The sequence below is a fragment of the Diabrotica virgifera genome, chromosome 5 (assembly GCF_917563875.1).
Source record: "Diabrotica virgifera virgifera chromosome 5, PGI_DIABVI_V3a".
Taxonomy (NCBI): Eukaryota; Metazoa; Arthropoda; class Insecta; order Coleoptera; family Chrysomelidae; genus Diabrotica; species Diabrotica virgifera.
This window is the reverse complement of record NC_065447.1, coordinates 49,532,106-49,556,094: the sequence shown is the minus strand read 5'-3', so window position 1 is coordinate 49,556,094 and position 23,989 is coordinate 49,532,106. Positions and strand designations below refer to the sequence as shown.

Here is a 23,989-nt window from a genome sequence, read left to right as displayed (position 1 = left end):
AGTTTACTCTCAAAACTAATACCAAATTCTGACTTGATATTTTAAATTTTAAATAATACTAAAATAATAAATATGTACTAACTCGATATGTTACTGATTTACTAATTGTGGTATTTTCTTTCTATTGATTTCCTCCTTTAATATGGGTAACCACATCCTACTGCATTCTACCAGTACATGAGTTAGTACATATTTATTATTTTAGTATTATTTAAAATTTAAAATATCAAGTCAGAATTTGGTATTAGTTTTGAGAGTAAACTAAATGTAAACCCAAATACTTACGATGTCGGGATAGTATCACGAGGTTTTTCCTGGTTTTCCCTCGTAATTTACTATGGAATCTCTAACGCGAGAATTTCAGTGCCACCGTTGCATTTGGTTGTCTTTTTAAAGACAGATCACATGCTATGATTTTTTGTGGCGGATATTCTTGAGTTGGGATTGATTTCATGTAATCGAATGAACTATCTTTTAGTAAAGTCGTCCCAGGAACGCAACTCATCAATATTGACAATATAATTTTAAAGTTGTCTACTTTGAAATGTATAATACGTGTCTGAATTGCCGATATAAATGAGTCAGATTAAATAAATTATTAGAAGAATTTTTTACTAAGCAACAACATTTTTGTTTATTTAGTATTATTTTATATTTTGACAACGACACCCGACTTGGGCGTCGAAACGTTAATAAAATCATTTTTAGGTAAAATTGTGGCTTATTTCCCATTTGAATATACTTGACTACCTGAATACGTCTCATCGTTGTCTCAGGTAAATTCAATCTCGTACCTAGAAACCTGCTAACACCATCTATTTCTAAAACCACTGGTGTCGTACATAAACGCTCGTTCATTTTCGTGTGTTCCAGTATATTTATCAGTCAACGGTTATAGTATGGTTGCTAACACTGATATGAACACCATTCAAATTTTTAATATTTTAATTTTGCTCTGCTAATATGATTTTAATAAAATTTTATATTACAGAGCAAGAGGCATGAGGGCCTACGGTTTAAGTGAAGAGAGGTTAAGAGCACAGTTGGAACAATGGTTGGATTTAAGTCTAAATAAGAAAGTCCCTCCATCGCTTCTACTCTTGTCGAGAGCATTAATGCTGCCAGAAACCATACCTACCAGTGACAAACTTAAAGCCACTATCTCCGCATTACCAGACTCTATTGTCAAACAGACTCAAGCTGCCATTGGAGAAAAAGAAGGTAAGTCGAAGTATGAGTACCTAAATGTTTTATAGTTATGCATTCGTATCTCGTTGAAGATTGAGAACGACACAGACAGACATAGATTGAGAACGACACAGAGGGCGATCGAACAAGCTATGTTAGGAATATCCTGAGGGAACATATACAAAATGAGGATGTGCGAAGCAGGACGAAGGTGGAAGATGTAATTGGAAGAATTGAGCAAATAAAATGGAACTGGGTAGGACACGTGGCACCACAAAACATCAAAAGGTGGACGAGAAACATTGTACATTGGAGACCACGCAAGCACAGTCGTAGTAGAGGAAGACCACAAAAACGATGGCTAGACAACAACAAAGCAAAAATGGGGAGAAACTGGCACCAAATAGCACAAAATAGAGGAGAATGGAGAACTCATGGGGAGGCCTTTGTCCAGAAGTGGATACAAACAGGTTGAAGAAGAAAAAGATCTCTTTGAGAGAAGTTGATAAATGCACTATAGATGCGTTCGAAATGTTCTGCTGGTGAAGAGTGTTAGAAGAACCCTTAGAAGAATCCACATCCTGGACTGCAAGAAGAACCAACGAGTCTATTCTTAGTACACGTTACAAGTAGGCTTTAGTGATGTTTAAAAAGTAACTATTCGTTACAAAGTACTCGTTACTTACGAATACCGAAAGTAACGATTACTCTACAGAGAGGCAAATCGTTACTTTGATTACTTTGATTACTCTGATTACTTCGTACCAATGGTATCAGAGCGAGTACCTATTTTTTTTTTGACATCCATTTTATTGCAATCTATTTTATAAAAAAATAATAAACAATACATATAAGTTTTAAGAATGTGACACAGTCAGTATTCACCCAGTGGTGAATACCTAAAAGAGTACAATAATGATTGAATTAGTACAGTTATTAATAAATTAATTGAATTAATGTTAATAGTAATACAATAGTAATTAATAAGTGGGAATGATTAGTTAGTGTTGAGGTCAAGAGTGTCTGTTCTTTTTAGTCTTCTGTTCTGTAGGGGTGTCAGGAGATTGGTGACCAATATGTTTGGGTGAACCTGTAGTCTATTGTGGTACTTGGCGCACAGAGAAACAATTTCTTCTCTGACGGTTTGGACTTGGAGATCCCTATGTATATTATCGTTGGAAATGTACCAAGGAGCTTGGCACAGTTGCCTTAGAACTTTTGATTGAAAGCGCTGTATCTTGAGTAAATTTGTTTCACTGGCAGTTCCCCAGATTTGGATGCCATACGTCCAGATGGGTTTCAGTACACTTTTGTAGATCAGAAGTTTATTGTCTAGACTTAGGCGTGATTTTTGATTCATGAACCAGTACATATTTCTATGAACGAGTCCCAGTTGCAGTCGTTTGTTCCAAATATGCTTTTGCCATGTTAGGCGGCTGTCTAGGTAAATCCCCAAGTATTTGACGTCACTTCTTATTGGCAGTGGTGTGTTGTTAAAGGTTACAGCTGGATTGATCCCCTTCCTTAGTGTAAACGTAATGTGTGTTGACTTGGAGCTATTAACTTTGACTCTCCACAGTTTAAACCATATTTAAGTCTATTTAAGTGATTTTGTAGTATCTGTGAAGCTAGGGTCGGATTTTCGTGGCAAGCCATTAGGACAGTATCATCAGCATATGTTGCAATTGTTGTACGATCTGAAGTTGGTATATCTGCTGTGAACAGGAGGTACAGTGTGGGTCCAAGGACACTTCCTTGGGGTACGCCAGAGTGGATGGGATGTAGAGTAGTGAGGGCCTCCCCTAGTTTTATCTGATACGATCTGCTGGTGAGGTATGATTGTAGGAGCATGCAGATTGGATGAGGCAATTGTCTTTTAAGTTTTGATATTAGACCTTTATGCCATACCTTGTCGAAGGCTTGGGAGACATCCAGGAAGGCTGCTGTACAATATTTCTTGTTCTCGAGTGCATGTCTTGCGGTTCTGACTACCCTATGGACCTGTTCGATTGTGCCATGTTGTTGTCGAAATCCGAATTGGTAATGAGGTATTAGGTTTTTTTCTGTAATGACAGTGTCTATTCTTTTCAGGAGAAGCCTCTCAAACACTTTGGAGGGTAAAGGCAGAAGGCTAATAGGACGATAGGATGAAGGTTGGGTTGTGTCTTTGTTGGGTTTATGAATTAGAATGATTTGTGCTACCTTCCATTGGGAGGGGAAGTAGCACAAGCTTAGGACAGCATTGTATATGTACATTAGTAGCTTTATTGCTTCTTCAGGTAGTTCTTTGAGAATTAGTCCTGTTATCAGGTCATATCCAGATGCTTTTTTTGTATTTAGGTTTTTGATTACTTCTTCAATTTCGGTAATTTTAACTTTTCTGGTAGGAAGACACATTTGGTAGGGTTCATCTGCTATATCTGTAATAAATTTCTCTTCGTTCTCTGGAACCTCTCTCTGGTGCGATTGGAAAACTGACTGAAGATGTTCAGCGAAGGTGTTAGCCCTCTCTTCGTCACTTCGAGACCAGGTGCCATCATTTTTTCTTATCGGTGCTTTAGTTTGTGATTGTGTTTTGAGTTTTTTAGACAATTTCCATAACGAGTAGTTCTTTTCTTCAGAGCTAGACAGATTCTCTAGAAAATAGTTTATTTCTTGTTCTTTGTGTTCCTGTAGGACCTTTTTTAATTGACAGGTTGTTCTGTTGTATTTGGTTTTATCATCTGGAGCACGGGTGGTCTGCCATCTTTTTCTTAATTGTCTTTTCTCGTATATCATGGTTTTTATATAGAGCGGGTATGAGCCCGGTCTCTTAGCATATGATATATCAGGTGAAGCTTCCCATGCGGCTTGTTGAATTTTTACAGTTAGATGTTTGACTGCTTCTTCTATATCTTGCTCAGATTTTAGTGGTAGGTTTAAATTTATACTATTTTTTATTATATCTCTGAATGTATTCCAGTTTGTCCGGCTATTGGATAAAACTAGTGGTTTTGTGATGTGGTGCACCTGTGTACTTAGAGTAATAATGAAGAGAGAGTGATCAGATGAGAGATCGAACAAAGGTTGAACTTTCAAGTAGTTTAGAGAGATACCTTTGACAATACAGAAGCCGATGAGATCAGGCACTTTTCGTGTGTCGGTTGGCCAGTACGTCGGTTGACCCGTGGATGCCGTTAGTAAATTATTGTTTTGGACACTTTTTAATAATTCTCTACCTCGAGAGGTTATGAGTCTTGATCCCCAATGAAGGTGTTTAGCATTATAGTCACCAGCAGCTATGAAGCGATTTACAAGCTTGTTAAAGCATGTCGTGAAGTGTTCTTCTTTAATAATTTTATTTGGTGGACAGTAAACAGCAGATAGTATAAGCTGGCTATTCCAGTCAGTTATTGAGATAGACGTGGCTTGTAAGTTTACTTCACTATGCTTGATTATTTCATGGTGTCTAATGCTGTTTTTTATAATTATAGCAGTGCCTCCATGGGCTCTTCCTAGAGGGTGTTGAGTTATATATGTTGAGAATTTGGGTATATTGAAGTAGCTTTTGTCTATCATATGTGCCTCAGAGTACCTATTTGAGTATTGTATCTACAATCGGTTGATATTGGAATCGGACCGGTATTCCACGAGTGTTCGGTATCAGTACAGCTAACTAAAATTTTATCTATGAAGGGCGAAACCTATGAAGAGTTTTACAGGATTACAGGGGTCTGAGAAGTAGCCGAAACAGAGGGAGGTAAATCATTTAACAAAGCATGCACCCAGAAACAGATGTCTATACGATAAAATACGATTTGTCGAGGTAGATAATTCACAGATGTTTGTTCCTTTGAAAATAAAAATGCAACACATTAGATTTTAATAATAAATACACACTATTCTTATCAGGCCTAGAAAAAAATACCTAGCTTAGATTGACCGGAAAAAATGTAGAAATGATAATATTTCTAGACTGTGATCATCAAGTTTAATTTTACGTGTAGGTATGGCATTGCTTTTATTAGACCAGGGCATTTAACACTAAAAACACAGGAATAAATCTATTTTTAAATATATGTAGTAGGTACCTAGAGACTTGCAACTTTTTGCATTGTATTTAGGATTAGGATGACGTCTGGAAAAAAGTCTACAATAGACAAATGGGTGGAAATGCATTATTACATTTTAAAGTGTATAAAACGCATCGATAAATTCATAAACATGTTAAAATCAGTATATTAAGGGCCAGATTTTCTTATTTCGTGGTATTTGGGGGTCACTGAACACGAATATGTAATTAGAACCGACCTCCGAAGCACCTGGGTGTCCAGGGTTACTGCTAAGGTACGTCATCTAGAGTTTCGAGGGTTTGTTTTTGGCACTTAATTGATGCAAACAGATTACTCGAGATTACTGATATTGTGGAGCAGCAATGACAGAACAGTTAACAACATTAATTAACAAAATCATAAAACACAATAAAATACCGGAAGAATGGAGAACAAGCGAACTAATTCTATTATTCAAAAAGGAGATAAAAGCAGCCAGAAAACTACAGGGGTATCAACTTGTTAAATACTACCTTAAAACTTACAACTAAATTTTTACAAGACCTAATGAATCAGAGGATAAGTTTAGCAGATGAACAACAGGGTTTTCGTACTGGAATATCGTGTAACGATGCAATATTCGTCATAAAGCAAATTACTTAGAAATCACTAGAGTATAATAGACCAGCATTTATATGTCCGATTGACTTGAAGAAAGCATTTGACAGAGTAGAGTTAAGACTCACAGATGTAATCCATCTTCTGTATACTAGAGAATTTTCCTTACATATCATAAAACCTATTGAAAAAATTTACCATAACAACAAAATGGAAGTCAGAATAGATGGACAACTTACAGAACCTATAGATATAGGCAGCGGAATAAGACAGGGAGACTCATTGTGTCCTATGCTCTTCAATTTAATGATGGATGAATGTTTATGTACTTTTGGATTCATTTTATACTGCAATTATGCATTTTCATCCATTTTTCTATTGAAAACTTATTTTCGTGTTTCACTATTTCCCTAAAAATCATTTATTTTTTCCTAAATGCCTTGGTCTATGTGTATTTTATTGTTATGATCCAAAAATCTAAAATAATATCTGCCCGGGCCAAAAAATTAGTAGAATTTATAAAAAAATTCATTTTTAATTATTAATTAGTCTGGACAAAATTATGTCGGGCACCCCTTGTTTTTAATATTTTTTAACCTAATAGATTATTACATATCATTTAATTTCTATCCATTAAGTAGATCAGTCCATTAAAATCGGCAAAGAAAACCAAATAGCCGAAATAAAAAGACGCATACAACTGTCTTGGGTAGCTTTCAGCAAGTTAAGCTTTATCTTGAAGAATAGAGATATACCAATGTGCCTAAAACGTAGAGTTTATGACAAATGTATCTTGCCTGTAACTACGTATGGACTGGAGACCATGGCCTTTACAAAGAAAACCTTAGAGCAGCTCAGTACAACTCAAAGAGCGATGGAGAGGGCCATGCTAGGGATTAGTTTGAGAGACAAAATTCGAAATATCGACATTTGTGAAAGAACAAAGATTACTGATGTCGTAGAACGTATAGCAAGGCTCAAGTGGCAATGGGTCGGACATGTTGCCCGAGATAATCCCGAAAAATGGACACAGAGACTAACAAACTGGAGACCAAGAGAGAACAGGTGAGGAGTAGGCAGACCGCAGAAGAGGTGGGCAGATTATATCAAACAAGTCGCGGGCAAACAGTGGATGAGAATTGCCAAGAGTAGAAATCGATGGAAGCAAATGGAAGAGGCCTATGTCCAGCAGTGGACGAACACAGGCTGAAGAAGAAGAGAAGAAGAAGTAGATCGGTCAAGGTCGTTGTTATATCGGATCTTATACGAGATACTGAGAAACGCAATTCTTGATATGATTACCGGTACTCAAATACAAAAGTAATCATAGTAATCAAAATATCCTACTAATACAAAATATGTACTGAGAAATGCGATTCTCCATATGATTACGGGTACTCAAATACAAAAGTAACAAAAGTAATCAAAGTAACGAATACTGTAAATGATTACTTTATACAAAAGTACCGATTTGTAACGATTACTCGAAAGTAACTATAATCAACATCACTAGTAGGCTTCCAAACATTGTGACAGAAAAACATCACCGCTTACTTTGGTCGTGTGGTGTGTTGTAGAGATGTTCTGGAGAAGCTGATATTTCAGGGGATCGTTCAAGAAGTGTGACCCCGGAGAAGATCACCAACAAGGTATGCGGACCACGTGACAAAAGACGTCGGAGCTCCACTAAACCTTTCCTTCAGAGGATAGAGAAAGATGGAGATAGTTTAAGAAAAATCATTGAAAATTCAAGGTGGCATGATATTTCAATCGCAAGGTCGACTAGGAAGAAGATTCGTATCTCGGCTTCGGACAGTTCTGGATTTCCGAAATATGTACATGGATATTTCTATGCACGAAAATTAAGCCACCTGTGGTGGTCGGAGCATCCCAGAGTACCTTGTACTATTTTACTTTAAATCAGGCCCGAGGCACTACTTAATTTTCGGGCTCCTAACAAAAATTTATATAAATAGTTATAATAATAATAACTTTTTTAAATGTATTATTTAATAGAACTATAGTTGCACCAGAATTAAAAATTTTTAAAATTGCAATTTTTAATTAATAACATTTTTAATATTTAATATATATTGCAATAAATAAAATTTATATTTCAATAATTAAAAATTGTTTGAAGTGCAAAAACTACCGTGGAGTTTCTCTATACTATGTACAGCATATAAAGTCCTCACGTAAGTATATTATAAACGGCTCCAACCACTAGCAGAAAATATTATTGGAGAGTTTCAGACGGGGAAGATCGACAATGGACCAAATATTTACAGTCTAGCAGGTCTTTAACAAATCATGGGAACACGACATTGATGTTCACAACGTGTTTGTAGAGTTCAAACAGGCATACGACTTAGTCGAAATGAAGAGGCTATACCTACTTTGGCTGAATTCGCAATACCGCACACGCTAATTAGGATCATTAAAGACACAATGGATGAAACTCAGGCATGTGTAGGAGCACAAAACCACCTGACAGACTTTTTCAAAATCTCGCAGCGATTGAAGCAAGGAGATGGGCTGGCCCCCAACATTGTTTAACCTGGTACTAGAGTATGCGGTTAGGTAAATGCAGACTGGACGAGGAAACCTACTGACCAACAGAACCGTTCAACTGGCCACTTATGCCGATGATATTAATATTATGAGTAGAACATCAACAGGAGCATTAGAAACATACGCGAGTTAAAAACGCAAACGAAAAGGCTAGGTTTGGAAATTAACACAGAAAAAAAAAAACAAAAATAATGATACAGACGAGAAGAAATATAGTCCCACAAAACATTATACATGAAGATGACATTGAAACGGTTGGAAAGTTTACATACCTGGGAGTAGAAATATATGCCGATGGATTAGAAGATAGAGAAATACGGAGGAGAATAACACAGGCAAACAGAGATTATTTTGCCCTCTCCCATATATTTCGGTTTAAAAGTTTCCACCGAAAAACAAGGATAAGAATCTATAAAACCTTAATTCGACCAATAGCATGCTATGGCAGTGAAGCATGGGTCTTGAAAGAAACATCCAAAAACAAACTCGACACATTCGAAGGTAAAGTACTGAGGAGAAAACTAGAACCTGTGAATTTGATACAACAACCAGCTTTATCAACTTTATAAGGAAACACACCTGTCAAACTTCATCAGAATACAAAGATTGCAATGGGCCGGACATGTGATAAGAATGGGAGAGGTTAGGCTACCAAAAAGAGCACTGAACGCTTGGATGCAGGGAAAGAGACCGGTTGGAAAGCAAAGAAAGCGCTGGGAAGACACAGTAAGCAGCGATGCACAAGCATTTTTAGGAGTCCGTGTATGAAGGGGAGCAGCGACAGATACACAAGGCTGGAGGCGAAAAATAAAGGCGACCAAGGCTCAATTTGGGCTGTAGTGCTGTAGAAGAAGAACAGGATGGGAGGATGAACTTCCTTTTTGCACACTGTTGTGGGTTGTAAAATATGATAATATTGCATCTTTTTGTGCCAGCAGTTCCTGTTTTCTTGATTTTTGTTTTTTTTTCGTTTTTCACTGCCACGTAAATGTTTGTAACTCATGATAATAACGAAACGATTACTTAGTTAAGAAAAATAAGTGTTCAAAGAAATTTAATAAAACGACTAGGTACTGATTGATGAATAGATTAGTTGAGCTAACTTAAAAAGAACAGGACTGAAAACTAATACAAGCAATCAATACTTTATCTTTGCAAAAAACGGCATCAAACATCAAACTATATATTAAATTTAAAAGTGCATTTTGAATAAATATTATGACAAATACGTGACTATACTTCTTGTAAATCGTACCTCTTGTTAATCCTTCGGAGGGGTGTTTAAATTTTGCTTATTTTTAAAATGCCGACAAGGCAATCTTCCTACTCTTATTGCAGTTTTATGATAAGAATGGTTTATGGTTTATGAATAAAACTCTAACCAAATTTGTTATCATTTCCTGTTCGTAAAATTAAAAATTTTTGAAAATTTAATTTGTTTTTTTTCAATAAAAATATTCTTTTGGTGATCTTTTCGGGTCCCATTAAAATGCGGGTCCGAGGCAGGGGCCTCATGGGCCTAGTGGTAAAATAGGCCCTGACCTTGTACGATATTTTCTATTAGCGAAATCCAAAAGAACTACATAAAGAGCTAAACCAAGGTTGAGATGAGGATCTGGTATAGATGGAGATGTCAGGAATGTAGGTTTACGAACATTAATTTCTTTATACAGCCAAAAATATATGTCTTCTGCTGTTGCAACTCTTTTATCTGTTATTGATTATCAGTTAAACTCTAGGAACTAATAAATCGTTAGTATTTTTAATATCATATTTTTACATTTCAGGCAAAATTGACAATAGAGTCAGGGTAGAAATAATCAAGGAAGAAGAAAAGAAAATTAAAGAGGAAAGAGAAGAAGTCAGAGAAGAAAAGAAAAAGCAGAAATTGGAGAAAGACAAAGAACTTCTTGTGGATAAGGCACCAGTAATATCGACTGAAGCAACACCGTGTCTAGATGATACAGCTTTGAGGATAACTAAGAAACCCGAAAAAGTAGATGAAAAGGAGCAACGTCTTCAGTCCAAAGATTTTGCTATTATTGAAACTGCCATTGACACTGTTTCCAAGGAAAAGAAGTTTATTGTAGAAAAGGAGGAAATACAAGAACTCAAATCAGAGATGGAAGATTACAAACAAGGTATTTTTTTATTTTAAATATTTTTCCTTTTTTGGACATTCTTTGACTAATTTTACTTCTTTTGATATTTAATTAATGATCTAATTAAAAAAATCGTACTACAAAGTCAGACAGGATTTAAAAAAATAACTGGTATACAGACATTAACTTTCTTCCAAAATATCTTTAAATGTATTTTTGCATTTTATTTTTGTTGTTCGCTACCAATACAATTTCATTTGCATATAGTAAACTGTGTAATTTTACTGATTGGAAGTTCCTGTATCCAATTATAGTATTTAAGTTTTCTTCTTTTGCTTTTTGAAGACGCTAAGCGTCTTCTCTCAGGTCTTCTTTGGTCTTCCTCTCCTATTCCTTCCAGGAAACTGCACTTCAGCAATTCTTCGTATTGGGTGATTAACGTCTCGACGTTGAACATGACCAAACCATCTTAACCTATGCTCTCTCATTTTGGCATCAACTGGTGCCACACCTAGACTTCCCCTAATATACTCATTTTGAATTTTATAATTTTTTGTCATTCCACTCATCCATCTAAGCATTCTCATTTCCGCCACATGCATTCGTTGTTCCTCTTTCTTTTTCACTGCCCAGCATTCAGTTCCGTACATCATAGCCGGTCTTCTGGCTGTTTTATAGAATTTTCCCTTCAGCTTCATTGGAATTTTTCTGTCACACAACACACAACTCGCTTCCTTCCACTTCATCCATCCAGCCCTAATTCTACTGCATGCATCTCCATCTATTTCTCAATTACTCTGTAATACCGATCCTAGGTACTTAAAAGTATTGTTTTTCACAATCATTTCACCATCCAAAGATATCATTTTATTTTCAGTAACTACGTCTTTAATGAACATTTCTTTACTAAATTTTAAACCTTTTTCCTCGAGAGCTTGTCTCCACTGTTCCAGTTTTTGGTCTGTCTCTTTCACTATCCCCTACTAACACTACTACTATCTGCATACATTAAGCACCATGGAATGTTACCCTGTAGTTTCGCTGTTATCGGGTCCAAAACTAATGAGAATAAAATAAGGACTAAGCACCGAACCTTAGTGAAATCCTACTTTTACATGAAATTTATCAGTCTCTCCCACACTTGTCCTAACACTAATCGTTACTCCTTCATGATAATCATCTCAGATGAGATGATTGCCTTGTTAGAGGTATCTTGGTACTGGGGGTTGTTACCCCCGATGATTGGGGGTTGATTTAGTTGAAACAATAATTACCGAAATATATTTATTTAGAACAATATGTACGACAGTAACTAGTTGGTGTCGGGATGGATAATGTCTCTACTCTAACCATGTCGGTTTCTGAATAATGAATAATCTCTTTCTTTACTTTCTACGTATCTATAAATAATTCCCAATTGTTTGTTATGATTTCATACTTGAATGTGACCGTGAATTACTAATAGTACATAATTGCTGACTCCGTTGTTTTCAAAACGAGTGGCCTACATTGCAGAAGCAATGTCACCCATTTACGTAATGTAAACAGTAGAATATGTAAATAATATTTGTTTGAGACTTTTAAAAATTAAATCGATATGGATTACTCTTATTTTTTGGATGCTAATATAAATCCTGTACAGAGGTAGCTAAAGCCATATGTTGGTAGAATATTTAAATACATTTACCAACGAGTCGGTGCGTTTTGGTTCAATTCATTCTTGTTGCAAAGTCTCTATGATAACGGGTAAACCTAGAAACGCGTGTTAAGGGATAGCAAGAGACTCGAATTTAATCAAAACGAAACCGTCTATTTTTATTTGGTTTCACGCTATACTCAGTGCAGAGTACAAAATGATGGCGATTAAGTAAAACTGCTGATGTTTTAGCGGAATAAATTCTCAGCATCGCCGGATGGCCTGAATGTGCCTCAGGTTCACAGTTTACTTTAATTGTTATCGACATGTATATTGAATTGTTTAGCAAATTCGGGAGAAAATGATAATTGATGTTATGTTTGTTGTAAAAAGTTTCCTTTGTTATTTAAAAGTGTTGTTAAATATTTATAATTTTTATCATGTTATTTCAGATGTTGAAGACCTGGCTAAAGCTGTAGCAAGTCAACCAAAACCAGAGGTTAAAGAAACAAAAGCTGCCAAACGTCTTTTCAAGAGCGTTAATAAAATGATTAATAAATTGGACAATGTTCTTGTCGGTTTAGAAAAACGAGAGAAACAGTTGAAGAAAGACTTAGAACTAGAAGCAACTGACAAGAAGAAGGAAGAACTACTTAAGATCGATGACATTATAGCTGTTATTCATAAAATAAGGGATGTACCGGATCAAAGTAAAATCGAACAAATTAAAAACGTGCTAAAACGAATGGACGACGATCAGGATGGATCTTTGAAAATAGAGGATGTTTTGAAGGTAGGTAAAAAGTTAATTTATTCGGGGTATAAATTCTTCTTCTGCTTTAGTTTAACCCATTAGTACCCAGAAGACATTTTTCAGGTGTCTAGCAAATTTCGAAAAGCATGCTAAAATGGCATTAAGTTAAGATACTGGTACAGGTCAGAGGCTAAAGAAATTCATATTTTCAAAACTATTGTGCACAGCAAGGTGATCGATCTCCAATTTTCACATTTGGATGTGTCCTTAGGAATTTTTACAATTAAGCCTTGCGTCAATTCTCTGGGTAGCTTTTCGGTTCTCCAAATTTTATTTAAAAGTGTGTAGAGTGTAGAGTATAGAGGTGGACGTTTCGATGTCTGCTTTGATTAACTCAGCAGGGATATTGTCTATTCCGGCAGCTTTTCCTCTTTTTAATTGTTTAAGTGCATCTTTTATCTCTTCATAGGTGAATTCTTCGGTGTCCATGTTCATTGGGTGTCTGTTACGTTCCTCTTCTATTTCGTTTGTTACATTCTATTCTTCATACATTTCTTTGAAATACTAAATCCATCTAGTAAAAATTTGTTGTTCTGTTTTCAGTACGGCACCATATTTATCTTTTATTTTAGTGGTACCATTTCGGCTTGTTCTTGTCAAGGTTCTTGTGATGTACAATTTTTTTTAGGTCGTTTTCTCCTGCCGCACTTTAAGCTTCATTAATGAGTCTGTGGTGGTGTGATATTTTGTCATTTCTTGCACTTCTTTGTTTTCTTCCTAGTATTTCTGTTCTAATCGTTGCTTCTCATCGTTATCTTTCATTCCTAGTAACTTGACTTAAATTTTTTACGTTCTTGTATCTTGTTCCATGTTGTTTTTGTCATCCAGAGTTTGTTATTGTTTTTCTTATATCCAATAGTCTTTTGGCCCACATAAAATTATTATTTATGACTACACCGTCGAAACTTTTTGTACTTGTTATTTTTGTGGAGTCGGACAAATTTGGAGCTTGGCGCATTATGGTAGTGGGGCACTTGTCTGTCAAGCTGTCACGAATTTGTCAATTTTATGCAAGAAAAAAATGTTTAACCACATTGGTCATTTTATTTTAATCAATGGTTTTTATCATATAAACAGCGAAAACAATTTTGTCGGATAAAAATATTGGGCCATACGTCGGACATGCTAAATATGTCAAATTTATGAAAATACATAATAAATTTATTATAAAAATGCCACAAGGAAATAGCTTCAGAACAACATTAATAAATTCATTACCACATGGCTAATTTTAACAGAATCTACCATAAAACCTTTTTACAATAACGTGGAAACCTTGTCGGACAATTTTCACGGGGCATATGCGCAGTCGGATGCGCCAAAGATGTCAATTTCCTGGAATTTTTTTATTTAATACCACAGATGTTTTTATTTTGTACTGTTTTTTTACATGTATGTATAATCCATATTGCATCACTTGTCGGACAAAAATAATGGGTCAAAAATTTCAAAAAATTTTCTAAAATTTTTCCTCTTTTCGGAAATTTTTTTTGAAAATTCGAGAAAAAAAACTACATAACGATGTTTGTCATTGTTCAAAGAGTATGTACACATATTTTCGTATCAAAATTTTTCCAAAATTTTGGTTACAACTCTATGTCACACCCTTTGAAATGTTGTACTTAGTATGTGTACCAATTTTCAGCTAAATCGATTCAAAAGTAACCGAGAAAAACTGTTTTAAATTTTTTTTTGACAATGCCTCCTCTTAAGGACGTCGATAACCTAAAAGAATTAAGTTTTCTGTTCGTTTGTCCCAACATTCTTGTCAGACAATTACATTTTGTGTTTAAGAATATAATTACTTGTAACATACTACTTTTGTCGGAAAAATCGTTGTGAAGATAAGGGATACACGAACCCAGCATAGTTTAAAAGTATAGCTTACTAATAAAAATTTAATTTTTTGTCTGACTGTCGATATGCCCCAATATTTTTGTCGGACACTTTTATTTTTTGATTTAGAATATATTGTCGGAAAAATGGTTGTAAATAAAAAAATTTCAGGAAATTTACATCTTCGGCGCATTTGACTACGCATAAGCCCCGTGAAAATTGTTCGACAAGTTTACCACATTATTGCAAAAAGGTTTTATAGTAGATTCTGTTAAAATTAGCCATGTGGCAATAAATTTATTATTTTCATAAATTTGACATATTTAGCGTGTCCGACGCGACATTTGGACCAATATTTTTGTCCGACAATATTGTTTTCGCTGTTTATATGATAAAAACCATTGATTAAAATAAAATGACCAATGTGGTTATAAATTCTTTTCTTGCATAAAATTGACAACTTCGTGATAGCTTGACAGACAAACGCCCCACTACCATAATGCGCCAAGCTCCAAATTTGTCCAACTCCACCCAAATCACAAGTACAAAAAGTTTCGACGGTGTGGTCATAAATAATAATTTTATATGTGGGCCCAAGGACTACAACTGTTTCCACTGCCGTTTTGACTAACGTCTCTGTATACTTATATTCCGCAGTTCCTGAACAGAGGCTTCCTCCATGTCTCCGGCAATTCTCCAATTATTCTGTATTTGCTCTTTGAATTCATTCTGTATGTCATTCACATCGCTGCCCGCAATTTAATTGTAAATTTCGCTCTCACTAACACATGGTCGGGCCCTACATCCGCCCCTCTCATAGATCTTACATCCAGTACTGATTTCCTCCATCGTCTATTTATTGTGATGTGGTCTATTTGGTTTTGTACTTCACCTTCTGGAGAAATCCACGTTATCTTGTGTATGCGCTTGTGTGGAAAGATACTTCCACCTATCGTTAAGTTGTTTTGGTCACACAAGTCAGTAAACATTTCTCCATTTCTCGTGTATTAAAATGGCCACTCTTTATTTTATAATGCAAACTTTTAATGTTTTTATTGCATTCATAATTATAATCACTTTGTAATAATAAATAACTTTTTCCCTAGGTAATCGAAATAATAGGAAAAGAAAATGTCAACCTCAGTCCCAAACAAATAGACGAGTTGGTAGATCTCATTGACAAGGAGGAAATCCTCGAAGTAGAAGATAAAATTGAAAAGGCATTACAGAAAGATAAAGAAACGAAGGCCAAAAATAATAAAGAACCGCCGACATGTAAAAAAGACCAAGAAAATCCACCGAAATCTGATCCTCCCGACGCAACGAAAGGGAAAATGGACTGCACTCCAGTTTTTCCACCTCCACCCAGTATTGAAAAGTCAAAAAACAATTCCAAAATGGTTTAAAACAGGTTTAATTTTCATATAGTTAATTTTATACGTACCTAACTGATGTACTGAAACCGCAGAGAATATCTTAGGCACAAGTTGTAAATTTTTTTAACTACATAAAAGCCAATATAAATTGTTTTGTTACCTGTTTTAGATGGATTTTATTTGTGATCTTTATACAGGTGTTAATTCTATAATTTATTTTTCTGGGTGTAAAAAGGTGTGATATTAAATGTATATTTTTAACTGTTGTTTTTTAAAATAAAATTATTTTCTAAAATTGACTATTAATACATTGCAGCGTCAATATTTTAACCCATTGTGTAGAGAGATAAATATGCCACGAATGGCTTTTACAAAATATTAGTTTTACAAATTCTTCTTTAAAATACAAAATAACCAACTACGATATTTATTTATAGATTGGCAAATAACAAAATATATGATCACTTGTTTACTAGCGAAAGTAGAGCACAACAGTGTGCATTTGATGACATAGTGGTTTTCTGCTATGGTAAGCAATAACATAATTATATTTAAAAATTAAACTTGACACAGTAATGAAAAAAGTATATACAAACATATTGATGTAACGACGTGTTGATAAAATAAAAAAGAATGTGTGTGTACTTTGTACGCACGTAAGAAGTTATACTTCTATTATATGATTATAAACGAAATTAATATACTTTTTATTTATATTTTATTTAAAAATTAAATTAATTTATACTTACTACTTCTCAAACATTTTTATTAAAACAGTGCCAAAAATTAAAATAATAAAAAAATAAAACACACATAAACACATTAAAAATGCCACAAATGATTTCTGAACATTAATTGTCGGAAAATTTTTTAACTAAATACGTATTTTCTGAAAATAAAATTATATAATAAATATACTTACAATCATAAAATGTATAAAAAAAAATAAAAGTTTCTATTGGGATTCGAACCAACTTACCACGCGGCTGGTATTTGCGTTGTATTGGGATTCACTCGCATTAAAACTTCGCCACAGAGACAGCTTGTCATTATGTGCGAAGATCGTCTAACTAAACAGATTAACCTTTTGACATTTTTAACTTATGTAAATCAAATTATTTTGATTTTGAATTGAAATGATTTAGAATTGAAAAAATACAACAAAACATAGAGTAAGAAAACAGTATCCCGAAATAACCAAAGTACGTGCCTCCTAGCGGCGGGATACGGGCAACAATACATTGGCTTATAGGGCAGTCCTTATAGTAGGGATCCTGGCCTATACAGAAAAATGCAGGCGGGTGTGGGGTAATACTGCACTTTGGTTGCATTGGTGGTGTATTGGCTAAACGTGCAGGGCAGGGTATGGTGCTGATAGAAAAGGCATTCAGGCATCAAATATCCAAAAATCTTTTCAGGCCATAATAATGAAAAGACCTTCTCCAAACGCAATAAAAACTTATACTGAAATGATGGCATCTCCTGAGGTAAAATGTTCCGGAAGTAAAATGAGCCTCCGTTCGGATCTCCGGGTGAGGACTATCTCAGGGGGAACACCATTACAGGTTAGAAAAATTAGGATAGGGTCTTGGAATCTTGGTAGTCTTACAGGTAAGAGTCTGGAGTTAGTGGATGCGCTCAAACGAAGAAGAGTTCAAATTGTTTGTATTCAAGAAACTAGGTGGAAAGGACAAAGGGCGAAAGAACTAGGTGAAGGATACAAATTGTGGTATGTAGGGAGTAGTAACACTAGAAATGGAGTTGGTATAATTGCTGATAGTGAAATGAAAGATAACGTAGTAGAAGTTGTAAGAACGAGTGATAGAATGATGTCAGTGAAATTTGTAATTGATAAAGAGGTATTGAATGTTGTGTGTGTGTATGCTCCCCAAACAGGTCTGGGTGAGAATGAAAGAAGAGCTTTCTATGATCAATTAGGAGACGTACTGAGTGATATTCCAGCAGAGGAGAAAGTTATAATAGGAGGTGATTTCAATGCACATGTGGGCCAAACCAAGACAGGATATGAAACAATACATGGGGGATTAGGCTTTGGAACTAGAAATTAAGCTGGAGATGACATGCTTGAATTAGCAACAGCATTGGATATGGCGATTGTTAACACATTTTTTACAAAGAGAGAAACTCAACTTATTACCTACAAAAGTGGACAACATCAATCCCAAATAGACTACTTCATGATAAGGAAAGAAGACATACGTGAATGTAAGGACTGCAAGGTAATAGTGAGTGAGACAGTAAGCCAACAACATAAGCTGCTTCTTCTGGACATCAAAGTAAAAAGCGAAACTAAACAAAAATATCGGAGAGGACCACAAAAAATCAAGTGGTGGCTGCTGAAAGATGAGAAAGAAGGTCTATTCAGGAGAAGAATAGTAGAAAAAATATGTTGGAACATGAAAGGAAGCCCTAATACAATTTGGAGAAAAATGGCCAGTAGTATTAGAGAGACTGCTATTGAAATACTTGGGAAAACGTCAGGAAAAAAGTTTGAGGATAAAGAGACTTGGTGGTGGTCAAACGAAGTACAAGGAAAAATAAAAGAGAAGAGAATATTATATAAAAAGTGGCAAGAAACCAGATCCGACATAGATCTTCAAAACTATATGGTGGCGAAAAAGGAAGCGAAAGTAGCAGTAGCAATAGCCAAAGCAGAAGCGTATTCAAACCTATACGATCAACTTGATACCAGGGAAGGCGAAACGAAGATATATAAAATAGCCAAACAGAGAGCAAAGAAAGCAAAAGATTTTAATCAGATTAGATGTATCCGAGATGAAAATAATAAAATACTAGTTCACGAAAGGGAAGTCAAAAAGAGATGGAGAAAGTACTTTGACAGCTTATTAAATGAAGAATTTGACAGACAGCCTGTAGAGTCAACGGAGACAGTAGCAGCAATGGTCACCAAAATAACCAACGAGGAAGTGGCTCAAGCGCTTCAAAAAATAAAGAAAGGAAAAGCGGTAGGACCAGATGATATTCCTGGGGAAGTATGGAGAGCATTGGGAGAGACAGGAACAAGGTGGCTAGCAGGTCTATTTAATAGAATTATGGAAGTCGGACAAATGCCAGACGAATGGAGAAGCAGTATACTGGTACCTGTTTACAAAAACAAGGGAGATATACAACAATGTACAAACTACAGGGCTATAAAACTGCTTAGCCACACCATGAAAATATGGGAAAGAGTAATTGACAGACGGATACGTGAAGAGACCGAAATATCCGAGAATCAATTTGGCTTTATGCAGGGTAGATCAACAACAGATGCAATTTTCATTATAAGGCAATTGATGGAAAAACACAGGAGTAAAGAAACAAACGCTCATATGGTATTCATTGATCTTGAGAAAGCATATGATAGAGTTCCTCGAGAGATTCTGTGGTGGGCACTCAATAAGAAAGGAGTCCCTGGTGAATATGTAAAGATTGTGAGGGATATGTATGAGGGAGTAACGACTAGTGTTAGGACAGGTGTGGGAGAGACTGATAAATTTCATGTGAAAGTAGGATTGCACCAAGGTTCTGTGCTTAGTCCGTATTTATTCTCATTAGTTGTGGACCAGATAACAACGAAACTACAGGGTAACATTCCATGGTGCTTAATGTATGCTGATGATGTCGTGTTAGTAGGAAATAGTGAAAGAGACCTAGAACAAAAACTGGAACAGTGGAGACAAGCTCTGGAGGAAAAAGGTTTAAAACTTAGTAGGACAAAAACAGAGTATTTGGAATGTTCATTTAAAGATGGAGCTACTACAAATAAAATGGTATCTTTGGATGGTGAAATGATTGTGAAAAGCAATAGTTTTAAGTACCTAGGATCGGTATTACAGAGTAATGGAGAAATAGATGGAGATGCATGCAGTAGAATTAGGGCTGGATGGATGAAGTGGAAAGAAGCGAGTGGTGTGTTGTGTGACAGAAAAATTCCAATGAAGCTGAAGGGAAAATTCTATAAAACAGCCATAAGACCGGCTATGATGTACGGAACTGAATGTTGGGCAGTGAAAAAGAAAGAGGAACAACGAATGCATGTGGCGGAAATGAGAATGCTTAGATGGATGAGTGGAGTGACAAAGAAGGATAAAATTAGAAATGAGTATATTAGGGGAAGTCTAGGTGTGGCACCAATTGATGCCAAAATGAGAGAGCATAGGTTAAGATGGTTTGGTCATGTTCAACGTCGAGACGTTAATCACCCAATACGAAGAATAGCTGAAGTGCAGATTCCTGGAAGGAGTAGGAGAGGAAGACCAAAGAAGACCTGGGGGGAGGCGATAAGGCAGGACATGTTGGTAAAGGGGATTAACATTGATATGACCCAAGACAGAATTGTGTGGAGAAATGCAATTAGGGAAGCCGACCCCGCATAGGGATAAGGCAAAGAGAATGATGATGATAGAGTAAGAAAACAATATATTAGGTGAATATTGATAGAAATTTTGATGGTAATCAAATTATGTAAATAAAAGTATTACATACTACTTATGTATTTTGGTAGGTTCAAGGTAGGTATCGGAGCCCGTATAATGACTAATAAATTTCGCAATCACTTGCGTCGTGCAAAGTGGCTATGTTCAAATATCAACAAAATTTGATCAACTATTTATAAAACACTTACCAGTGAAAGATTCTTTAGCTTTGAATAAGCGAGATCTGCGGCACTCATACTAGTCACAGTTTGATGGGCTTTCACATTGGCATGCAACAATCATCTCTTCTATGTAAATAAGTCCAAAAATATAATATGAAAACTATTTAAAAAGGCAGTATAACCATTAACTAACTTTTTGTTTGTTGTTTCTCTTCCTACAAATTTTAAAACGCAACAAGGATACATTATAACCAAACCACAGTCCCACAGCTGTGCCACAGCTGCCATATTGGATAATTTTTGTCATGTCATTTGAACATCCAATCAGAACAAAGTTATAATGCGCATGCGCCCGGTCGCTAGGTTTTACCATATAAAATTTCACCGTCATTACGCCCGTAAAGAAGTATAACTTCAAAAAGAGACGTGAATAGATTGGGAAGGAGTTAGGTAGATTTGGGGCTTGCCTGGGTGGTTCACCTTGGGTAGAATACAATGGTTACCGTCATTAACTGAGTAATATCCATATTAATAAATGTAGTTGATACACAGTGAAGTAGTGGTGAATAAATATATGTGTATCCAATATTCACTAACCCTATCCTATAAATGATGTGCTTTGGTTCAACTTTCAACTTAGACGACAAATGTTTTAAGAAAAGTATGAGGCGTGTTTCTATAGTAAAGTTAAGATTTTAATGTGTAGTCGAATGCTCTACCAATAACCCATCAGGGTTTTGTTTTTACGGCTTCTGGGACGTAATTACAAACGACGGTGACAAATAGATCAAGTGAAGTATTGAAAATAAAAATGTTTAAAATACTTATTATCTTACTCCCAAGGAAGACAAATCCAAACACACAAAAATTATAATAAATATATTTACTAAAAACACTAATATATTATTTTCAAACGTTAGTTGCGCTGATACATACATAACTTGGATGATTTAGCAACTAAAAACATACTGTCGGTGTGCGCATGCGCCAGGGAATGTAAAAATTCACCCTCGTGCCTAAAGAAAAATTTACGGTCGCTATAATAACCACAATAATTATAATACATAAGAATAACTATGATTTTTGTATAAAAAGACACTGTACCTGACTAATGTACTTTACAGGATTGAAAGTGGACTATTTAAGCGGCCTCGGGAATATTTTAAAATTATAAACAATTTTTTGGCTTATAAACAAATAGAAAATCTCGGGAAATATTAAATTAAATTAAATCATAAAAGGGTATTGGAAAAAAGCGACAGCACGCTTCTTTTAAAAGAAAAAACGTTTAATTGTGATGAGTGGTTCATGAGATACAACCGGTCAAAGTTGACCAGCATTTACGGCAAAGATATAAACAATAGGATGATAATTTTCAAACCATCATCTTTTTATTTCGGTCCTCTTTCTCCACACCAATTTTCATATCTTTAAAATATTCACAACATATATTATTATAATAAAAACTATCGATATTACGAGTGAAAATTGCCAAAAATAGCAAAATTCCAATCAAAAATTAGGTTGGAGAAAATGTAATCTCCATGGTAAAAAAATGCATTTTCTCGGTTTCCCATAGAGCAATTTTCTTAATTATTTTTTTGTTCGCAAGTAACTCGAGTAGAGCCATCTAACTAACGCATTATTAAATGTCAAACTTGCTTTTGGTTTGTTATAATAAATTTATTTATTTATTATAACAACATTTTTAATTTGTTTAAATAGAGATTGTTTAAATAATTATACAGCTTTCAAATGAGAATATTTGTGTTTTTAACGTTAAATGGTACACTTGTAGTAAGTTTATCTAGAAACAGTCTACAACTGAAAAAAAAATACGTAGTTTCCGTTTCTCATAAATAAATTATAACAAAACAATAGCAAGCTTGACATTCAATAATGCGTTAGTTAGATTGCTCTACACGAGTTACTTGGGAACAAAAAAAGAATGAAGAAAATTGCTCCAAGGGAAGCCGAAAAAATGCATTTTTTAACGTATACCTATTTTGAACTTTGAGATTACATTTTCTCCAACCTAATTTTTGATTGGAATTTTGCTATTTTTTGCCATTTTCACTCGTAATATCGATAGTTTTTATTATAATAATATATGTTATGAGTAAAGACCGGATTATATGTTCCTGTTTTGACTGAAATATGTGCATATATATATGTCTGAAATATGAGTAAAATATGTTGAAAATATTCCCTGAAAGTTTAAAATATGTTCCAAATATGTGGAATATGTAAAAAACATTTTAAAGTAACAAGAAAATATGCATTAAAAAATGTATAAAAGTTTTATTAAATAACGGTAAGTACATATATTGACAAAATTAACCTAAATATACGAATGTATTACTTACGTTTCTACATTTTATTCCTTCTTATAAAAACAATTCACAATCAAATGTTTTTAAATATTTTCAATAGTAAAATTATGTCGCCTATCCGTTAGTACTAATTTGTATGTTGAAAATTTTTGTTCAACATCAACTGATGTGATTGGTGCAAACATTAACAATCTCCGCATTTAAATTGGTATTGACATCAAAATCGCCACAAATAATTTGGTTTGCTTCCTGTAATAATAATTTTAAATCACCATTTTTCTGTAAAGTTTCAATCCATTTTTTATTTATTGATTGTTCAATTTTTCCAGAAACTTCTTCAGCGTTTTCCTTTAATTTCTGAATTAAATTAAGGGACTCTTGTAGTGGAAACGATTCAGTTTCAAGATTGAGGATGGTTTTATAAACAAATTCATAATTCGATTTAATAAAACAAAGCTCATTGTGCAGTGATCTGTTTTCTAAACTTGATTTGCATTTTGAAATCGCACCAATACTTGTTTCTTCAAAACATAGAATTAGTTCTTTTATAGGGAGAAAATGTTCCGCATAAAAACAGGCAGCTTTTAAATATGTTCCCTAACTTGTGATTATAGGCTCCGGTGGCAAAGGAGTATTTGGTAATTTTTCTTTATATATCTGAATTCTTAAAGGCGATTTTACAAATATTTTCTTCACGTTGCTAATTAAACTTTTAAATGTAGGAAATGAATTTCGAATTTCTCCCGCCACTCTGTCTAAACCATGCACCAAACACGTCACATGAATTAAATTGGGATATAAAACTTTTAGTTGTTGGCCAGATTTGACCATGTATGACGCAGCATCGGAAACCATAAGCAAGA

The 23,989-nt window shown here is 34.8% G+C and overlaps 1 protein-coding gene across 1 annotated transcript in view; it reads left to right on the top strand.

Moving 5' to 3' along the window:
- LOC114341463 (mitochondrial proton/calcium exchanger protein) overlaps positions 1-16,467 on the top strand; it is a 35,023-nt gene extending 18,556 nt beyond the window's left edge. Inside the window, exons 4-7 of the mRNA XM_028292268.2 lie at positions 992-1,221; positions 10,196-10,549; positions 12,599-12,939; positions 15,903-16,467. Of these exons, the coding sequence (XP_028148069.2) occupies positions 992-1,221; positions 10,196-10,549; positions 12,599-12,939; positions 15,903-16,202 (1,225 nt within the window). The 3' untranslated portion in view covers positions 16,203-16,467. The remainder of the gene's footprint in view (positions 1-991; positions 1,222-10,195; positions 10,550-12,598; positions 12,940-15,902) is intronic.
- The last annotated feature ends 7,522 nt before the right edge of the window (positions 16,468-23,989 follow it).